This window comes from Salvelinus sp. IW2-2015, linkage group LG13 (assembly GCF_002910315.2).
Source record: "Salvelinus sp. IW2-2015 linkage group LG13, ASM291031v2, whole genome shotgun sequence".
Taxonomy (NCBI): domain Eukaryota; kingdom Metazoa; phylum Chordata; class Actinopteri; order Salmoniformes; family Salmonidae; genus Salvelinus; species Salvelinus sp. IW2-2015.
The window spans coordinates 6,519,250-6,528,579 of record NC_036853.1 but is presented as its reverse complement, the minus strand read 5'-3'; the positions used below and the strand labels follow the sequence as shown (position 1 = coordinate 6,528,579).

Here is a 9,330-nt window from a genome sequence, read left to right as displayed (position 1 = left end):
AGTTAAAACAAATATCAGAATTGGGCTGACAGGCTGCGTTTACACTATGTGATCTCTACTCAAGGATAAATATAGTGGAATATGGGATAAGCAAACTGACATTTGGAGACCTACATTCTTCACAATAAAAAAATGTAGTTCATATTTTGGAATGCCGGTAGCCAGTAAAATACATATAATATTGAATGATACRGGAGACAAATATAGTCAATCTCATTTGCATAGAACACCACATTTATTTTCCTTCTACTTTCAGTCGTCAAACAGTAACAATTCATTTTGTTGACACATTTATTTTAAAGATAAAATTGAATTCATTGTAGATTTGGAAAAAACGAGTTATGCTGGTAAAACATTTCAGAACATTCTTACAGCGAAGGGAACTCAAGGATCAGTTTGTTGTCTTATTGGTCAGTCAGTTTCGAGGAATCGYCGAAGGAATCCTAACGAGGAGAAACAACCATCTTGAGATCAGATGTTCATGTTCTTCGTCAAACACGTTCAACACTTCTTTCAGAATCTTCTTTGTGTGCAGCGGGCGACACAAGGGTGGTTTTCGTTGGATGGCTTTGAGCAGTAGAATAGGTCATAGGTCAGGGGTCATTGAGAGGGAATGGGAAGGACAGTGGATGTCCCCTATATAAGGGCACTACTTTGAACAGGTTGCCGTTTGAGACTCAGCAGTCGGTTGGTATCACGTCACATGAAGTCCTCGTAGTCTTGTGCGTAACCTCCATCGAACTCGCCGTAGTCCGCTAGGTCATCCTTCATCTTGGCCTTCATCCCTCCGGCAGCAACCACACCTTTCTTTTTCTTCTTTCCTTTATTCAGCTGCTGTTGGAAATAAAGAGGGGATGATTAGCATTGACTTATATATCACAGGAATACAAATTTAATTAGGGTCGTGTTCATTAGGGCAAGCAACAGAAAACGTTACAAAACATTATGCAATGGAAAAAAAAAACTAAATATGAGTAGTAGCCCTTTCACTGTTCCAGTCCGTTTTCTTCTGTTTGATGCCTAATGAACAGGACCCGGATAAGACTGATTACAAGCCAACGTAAACCATGTATACTGGAGATAAAAGTCTACTTTTCTGTCATTTGAAAAAGACCACTTACCTTTTCCTGTTTCTGTTTCTCACTTAGTAATACTGTAAGGGAGTTGCTGACCTTTTTTAAGTCTTCTACCTCCACTGTAACATAAGAGGTGCACAGTTAAAAAAATATATATATTTCATATAATACAGTACCACTGACAGTTGATATGATTGACTAATAATTTCTAAATGTATATTATTAAAATGGATTATTAAATGAATACTCACATGAGAGACAGAGGTCTCGAAACAAGGACTCTAGGAAGCCGGAATAGTGTATSGAACTCTCAAAAGGTGTTATCTTGTCTTTTAGCAACTTTTCAAAATCTGTAAAGTCATCTTTAGAAGAGGGGCTTACAGCGTCAATTCCTTTTACATTGTTGACGACACCTGATTTGGGAAGAAAAAATAAATAAATTCAGCACTATGATATTAAAACTTTCCACTGACAACTTGTGTTGACAATGTCAAAAAACGCTTTATACTTCTAGCAAAATGGCTGGTTTTAATCACAGATTCTCTGTAAAGCTTTTTATGGATCTGGAATGTGTAGCCTGTCAACTTTAAAATGTTCATCATGCATGCAGTGTCTTCAGAAAGTATTCACACCCCTGGACTTTTTCCATATTTTGTTGTGTTGCAGCATGAATTTAAAACAGATACATCAATGTCAAAGTGAAATTATGTTTTTCAAAATGTTTACAAATATTTATTACACTTCGGATGGTTTATCAATACACCCAGTCACTACAAATATACAGGTATCCTTCCTAACTCAGTTGCCAGAGAGGAAGGAAACTGCTCAGGGATTTCAACATGAGGCAAATGGTGACTTTAAAACAGTTTAAATGGCTGTGATAGGAGAAAACTGAGGATGGATCAACAACATTGTAGTTACTCCACAATACTAGCCTAATTGACAGAGAAGGAAGCCTGTACAGAATMAAAATATTCCAAAACATGTATCCTGTTTGCAACAAGGCACTAAAGTAATAATGCAAAAAAATTGTCAAAGCAATAAACTTTTTCTCCTGAACACAGTCTTATGTTTGGGGCAAATCCAATACAACGCTTTATAAAAAAATGGAGCTAAGCACAGGCAAAATCCTAGAGGAAAACAMGGTTCAATCTGCTTTCCACCAGACACTAGGCAGGTTTCCGGTCAATTCGACAAAAGCAATGGTGCAAAAAATATTTGGGACGTGTAACGGAAATTTGATTTTTTATTTTACCTTTATTTAACTAGGCAAGTCAGTTAAGAACAAATTCTTATTTTCAATGACGGCCTACTGGGGAACAGTGGGTTAACTGCCTTGTTCAGGGGCAGAACGACAGATTTTTTTACCTTGTCAGCTCGGGGATTCAATCTTGAGATAGGAGAACCTTCCAGAAGGACAACCATCTCTGCAGTACTCCACCAATCAGGCCTTTATGGTAGACTGGCCAGACGGAAGCCACTCCTCAGTAAAAGGCACATAACAGCCCGCTTCGAGTTTGCCAAAAGGCACCTAAAGGACTCCCAGACCATGAGAAACAAGATTCTCTGGTCTGATGAAACCAAGATTGAGCTCTTTGGCCTGAATGCAAAGCATCACATCTGGAGGAAACCTGGCACCATCCCTACGGTGAAGCATGGTGGTGGCAGCATCATGCTGTGGCGATGTTTTTCCAGCAGCAGGGACTGGGAGACTAGTCAGGATCAAGGGAAAGATGAATGCCGCAAAGTACAGAGAGATCCTTGATGAAAACCTGCTCCAGAGCGCTCAGGACCTCAGACTGGGGGGGGCGAAAGTTCACCTTCCAACAGGACAACGACCCTAAGCACACTGTATATACGGATGTATGCATCAGCAAATTGAACCATGTACTTATTTGCTTACTGACAGTATCATGACATATGATAAACAGACAAACAGGTTTTTATATAAAACAGACAAGGCCAAACTTTTCCTTTGCCTGTAATACTGGGACCAGTTTCCCAAAGTCATCTTGAGGCTAAATTCATCATTGGAACTATAGTTCAAATCATGAACTTAACCTTAAGATGCTTTTGGGAAACCGGACCCTGATCTCTTACCAAAAGCATCCTGAGCCAGTAGAAGACCAGTCTCTTCCTGTAGTTTCTCTGCTAGCTCCTCCTCTGGTTTTAGTTCCGTTTCCTCTTCCTGTAGTTTCTCTGCTARCTCCTCCTCTGGTGTGAGTTCTGTCTCATTAGATTCCTCTAACTACCAAGCAATAAATTAGAAATAGTATACTTTCAGATCCAGCAGACAATGACTTGTCAGTCATGGACACTTTAGGCTATACACTGAGTGTACAAAACATTAAGGACACCTTCTTAATACTGAGTTGCGCACGTCCCTTGTGTGGTGGACGGTTTTTGATACACACGGGAAACTATTGAGCATGAAACAACCAGCAGTGTAGCAGTTCTTGACACAAACCGGTRSTCCTGGCACCTACTACCATACCMYGTTCAAAGGCACTTAAATATTTTGTCTTGCCCATTCCCCCTCTGAATGGCACACAATACATGGCTCAATTGTCAAGGCATAAAAATCCTTCTTTAACCTGTGACATCAATAAGKGATCATAGCTTTCACCTGGATTCACCTGGTCAGTCTATGTCATGGAAAGAGCAGGTGTCCTTAATGTTTTATATACTCAGTGTATATACACACACACATTGTGAAACCCTTTGGGACGATTTGAGATTTAATCTGGGTCTGGGAAACACAATTTTTTACAGTCTCTGGGAATACCGGATGTACAGTGTAATAATTTGTACCCAATCCAAATGATAAAGACAATTAAAATCATCAAGGCATCCCAAATGTACTAATATTTATGGAAGCAAAGGTCAAGTTCCTGCTGAATTTTGAGAAGCAACCCAGCAGTCGCAGTTGCTGGATTGGTTACCGTGGCTACTATCATGTACTCCATAGCAACTACAAGCAGAAATCCCAGTATGCAAGGCACTTACCCTCTTTCTCAACTCTTCTTGTTTTTTTCTTTGTAAACTTTCCCTTTCTTTGATTTTTTCAGCTAATTTCTTCTTTTCTGAAAGTTTTGTCTCTGCTACAAAAGAAAAGAAAACGGGGGGAAAAAATGATTTAATTTGAACTTGTATTAATATAATAGGAACTCACTGGTTCAAGTCATGTGGTTTAAATACCTGCTTTTTTCTCTTCTGCGTTCTTCAATTCCTCCTCTTCATCATCCCAGTTATCCTACAAAGAGAACACACGGTTATGGGAAAAAWGGATGTATGCTGCAGAATGTTGCGTCCAGCCATGTATCTATCTTTTAGTTACAACCAAAGCCATCACTATTTAGCTTATTCATTGTTCACCATTGGTTAGCACCAGCCTGATTAAATCATTCACAATTAATTGGTATATACAGTCTGAAACAAATGACTGCAAAATCATGTCAAATGTTCCTTACAAGCAGGAATGTTGAATAAAATTACATTTCAACTTACTCTATCGGTTAGTCCTTCCGGATGTTCAATTTTAGACAGAATTTCCATAGGAAAGTATTGTTAAACCAACTTTTTAAAAAGTGCTGAAATTCAAACAGAAAGTTAAATCATCTGGCGCAAACACCTRCTGACGTCAGTCTTGTGCACGTGCCTTYGGYCATGCGCAAACACACGTGTGTACGAGATGCATGCGTACTAAAACTGAAGTCAGTAGGTGTTGTCATGGTTTTGAGCATTGTGACAGTTGATAGAAAATGTCAACTTCARTACTGATGCTCAAAAAAGTTTGGTAAACAAATACTTTTCTGTGGGATATTTTGTATAAAATTATAAACATTCTTGCTTGTAACTAACATTTACACGATTTTGCAGTCATTCCCTTTAGGACGTATATACCAATTCATTTTGTTATGTGATTAAATCAGACTGATATGCTAGCACCAGTTGGGCCATCTACTGATGTTTACCAGTACAGTAAATCAAAATTCAAAAAGGCACGCGCACATACGGGTTCCTTCTCTTTTTTCTTACCAGTACACTAATCTACCTACCTCATCCCCATATTGTTTTYATTTACTTTTCTGCTCTTTTGCACACCAGTATTACTACTTGCACATCATCATCTGCTCATTTATCACTCCAGTGTTAATCTGCTAAATTGTAATTACTCCGCTACTATTGGCCTATTTATTGCCTTACCTCCTCACGCCATTTGCCCACACTGTATATAGATGTTCTTTTTTTTCTATTGTATTATTGACTGTACGTTTTGTTTATTCCATGTGTAACTCTGTGTTGTTGTTTGTGTCGCACTGCTTTGCTTTATCTTGGCCAGGTCGCAGTTGTAAAGGAGAACTTGTTCTCAACTGGCCTACCTGGTTAAATAAAGGTGAAATAAAATACATTTAAAAAAACAAACGTGAACCTCAGTAACAGGCGTCACACATACGGTGCTTATTCCTGGCAAGCCGAAGCTAACTAGCTAAATTACATAACTAGATAGCTTCTAAACTAGCAATAGAATGACAGACAGATGTAGCTAATCATTAGCAGGCCAATAGTGCATAGCTGTCGAGTAACGTGTAGCTACATAACGGTAGCCAACGGACTCATCAAGACCATCTAATATACCTTGCTAGCGAACAGCTGTCATCCTAGGGTGGCTAGCTAGCTAACGCTGTCACAAGTAGAGCAACATCGTTAGCAAAGTCAGCGAGCCTGTCATGCCAAATAGAGTCCCCCCCCCCATATTGGCACAGATAGAACAATGAGACATAACCCAACAAAACTGTGTCTATTACTGCAGTGGGTTATTAACATGTGCTGCCCGTCTGTGGTATTCATATATTAGTGGAGGACAGGTCGAGGTCACACTAGTCATTTATTATGGACGACGGGTCACACCAGTCATTTATTATGGACGACGGGTCACACCAGTCATTTATTATGGACGACGGGTCACACCAGTCATTTATTATGGACGACGGGTCGAGGTCACACCAGTCATTTATTAGTGGACGACGGGTCGAGGTCACACCAGTCATTTATTATGGACGACGGGTCGAGGTCACACCAGTCATTTATTATGGACGACGGGTCGAGGTCACACCAGTCATTTATTATTGGACGACGGGTCACACCAGTCTGAGATACCTACCGTATCCCTTCCCCAGACCTGGATCCCCATGATGTYCTCCATGATCAACCACCCTCCAATATCCCACTTTTCCTTACAATTACCTACAGCTACTGTTAATGTCATGTCGTTTAATGTAATCTGCTAAGGGACCTGTGCTCGACATATCATCCTGGGCACAGTGAGACGCACTACATACACTAGCACTGTAAACACTCCAAGAGGGAAGAGAACAGCTGTGCCTGGACTACAATCTCCCTCTTCAAGTCCACCTCCTGAGACTGGCTGCCTGTCGAGGGAAAGTGACTGGCAGAACCCCCTGTAGCATCCACCTCTCCTCTATCCCACACACCAGAACTGAGATAAAACCCATGCCCTACTTCTGCCGAGACCACCCCCCCCCAATCATATTATGTACATGTCATTCATACTTCTGTTTTTTTTTTCAACTAAATGGCATTGTATTGTTTATGTGTTGAAGTTAGCCTATACTCATGTATTTCAGTCTATAGCTGTATAATGGTATTGTATTGTTGTTCTTTGCTATTTCAAAAGTGCCGTTTACTTGTAATGTTGTTGAAATGTTAAGGTACCCAAAAGTAGTTCAAAGTAATGTTTTCATTAAATAAGCTTTGTTTACATAGTAGGGATGAAAATAAAGTCACTTTGGTTGTAATGCTCTCCAAAATTCTACGCATTAGCTCAGGCCTGGGCAATTCCAGTCCTCGGGGCCTGATAGGCGTCACACTCCCCCAACCCAGCCCTAGAAAACACACATGATTTAAACTAATTGCATTTTTAACTAAATATCATGATTAGTTCATTATTGGAGTCAGGTGTGTTAGCTGGGGCTGGGGAAAAATTGTGACACCAATCAGGCCCCCAAAGGACTGGAGTTGCCCAGGCCTGCATTCGCTCATCACATCGTTGATATAGCAACGGAAGCGAATAGCTTCTCGAATCTCATTGTGACGCAGAGGGACATTATTTGGCATGACAGGCCGAATGTTCTGGACACTTTTTCGAGTCTGTTCTACTCCTGACTTGTCATTTTAGTCTGTGGACCACTCGGCTAACTTTGGTTAGTTAGCTACTGTTAGCTAGTTAACACTGCTAACATCATATGTATGATCTAGTTAGGATGCGAAGAGGTGATTAGATGCTCTTGAAATCAACTACGGTGTATGTGGTTGTTAGCTAAACGTTAGCCTGCTATCGTTACCTTGATATCCTCATCCTCATCCTCGCCTTCCCATTTGTCTGCCACAACAGCCTTCTTGGCCCCGATTGCGGGCTCGTCCGGATCGAAAGTGTCAGCATCTAAGACAAAACAATACACATGTTACAAATGTCGACCATCATCTCTTGTATTTTTAATAGGCAATGTTTCGGTAAACTTGAAGAATGSTCCATTCCCACACAAGTGGATTGGATTCTTACCCCATGAATCTCCCTCCGCCATATTGYCTGTGTATCTGATCAGAACGAATTCCGTGGGTGTACAATCGGTAACTGGCTCTTTGGTTCCGAGAGAGAATGATGCACACGCCGATGTGCGCTGTCACGCTCCCAATATTATTCTCCAGTCATTGCTGCTCCAATTATTATTCTTCAGTCATTGCTTTCCCCTATTTAGTGGCAACATAGCATCATTCGTTCAAGCCAAAACATAATGTCAGTTATATAATTTCAGAATACCCATTAAAATAGTAATTTTTAGACCATTGAATATAGATGTCATCAATTAGCAGTGGTGTAAAGTACTTAAGTAAAAAATACTTTAAAGTAATACTTAAGTAGTGTTTTGGGGTATCTGTACTTTACTATTTATATTTTGACAACTTTTATTTTTACTTCACCACATTCCTAAAGAAAATTGTGTCATTTTCACTCCATACATTTTCCCTKACACAAAAGTTCTGGTTATATTTTGACAGGAAAATGGTCCAATTCACACACTTATCAAGACAACATCCCTGGTCATCCCTTCTGCCTCTGATCTGGCAGACTCACTAAACATGTGCTTTGTTTTTAAATTATGTTTAAGTGTTGGAGTGTGACCCTGGCTATCCATAAATAAATAAAAAACAAGATAATTGTGCCTTCTGGTTTGCTTAATATAAGGATTTTTTTTATTATTCACACTTTTCCTTTTGAGACTTAAGTATATTTTAGCAACTACATTTACTTTTGATACTTAAGTATATTTAAAACKAAATACTTTTAGACTTTTACTCAAGTAGTATTTTACTGGGTGATTTTCACTTTAAGTTGAGTCATTTTCTATTCAGGTATCTTTACTTTTACTCCAGTATGAGATTTGAGTACTTTTTCTGCCACTGCAAGTGAGGATGTTTGTTCAGTTCAGTGTTTCGAATAGCAGGATATTGTAGTAGGCTACACATTACAAGATGACATGGCCAAGTTAATTTAAATTGTATGGTGTGCAGTGATGTAAAAATAGTTTAAGGTACCACTTAATTCGTTTTTTTTTGGTATCTGTACTTTACTATTTTTATATTTGACAACTTTTACTTTTASTTCACTACATTCCTAAAGAAAATAATATACTTCTTACTCCATACATTTTCCCTGACACCCAAAAGTACTTGTTACATTTTGAATGCTTAGCAGGACAGGAAAATCGTTCAATTCACACATTTATCAAGAGAACATCCCTGGTCATCTCTACTGCCTCTGATCTGGCGACTCACTAGACACAAATGCTTCATTTGTAAATGTATCTAAGTGTTGGCTATCCGTAAAAAAATAAAAAAATWAAAAAAGTWAAAAATGTATTGTGCTGTCTGGTTTGCTTAATATAAGGAATTTTAAATTATGTATACTTTTACATTTGATACTTATGTATATTTTATCAATTACATGTACTTTTGATACTTAAGTATATTTAAAACCAAATACTTTTAGACATTTACTCAAGTAGTATTTCACTGGGAGACTTTTACTTTCACTTGAGTCTTTTTCTATTAAGGTCTTTACTTTTACTCAGGTATGACAATTGGATACTTTTCCCACCGCTGATGGTGTGTATGCGTAACCGGTGTGAAATGGCTAGCTAGTTTGTATTTATTATGGATCTCCATTAGCTGA

General features: G+C 38.9%; 1 protein-coding gene across 1 annotated transcript; it reads right to left on the bottom strand.

Annotated features, from left to right (window-relative positions):
• Positions 1–213: 213 nt before the first annotated feature.
• On the bottom strand, positions 214–7,769 carry LOC111972165 (eukaryotic translation initiation factor 3 subunit J-A). The gene is made up of 8 exons (XM_023999055.2): positions 7,660–7,769; positions 7,442–7,539; positions 4,275–4,329; positions 4,083–4,177; positions 3,177–3,324; positions 1,328–1,489; positions 1,122–1,195; positions 214–834 (listed from the first exon to the last, which is right to left on the bottom strand). The coding sequence occupies exons 1-8, from the start codon at positions 7,679–7,681 to the stop codon at positions 700–702; spliced, it is 789 nt and encodes a 262-aa protein (XP_023854823.1). The 5' UTR covers positions 7,682–7,769; the 3' UTR covers positions 214–699.
• Between the last annotated feature and the right edge of the window lie 1,561 nt (positions 7,770–9,330).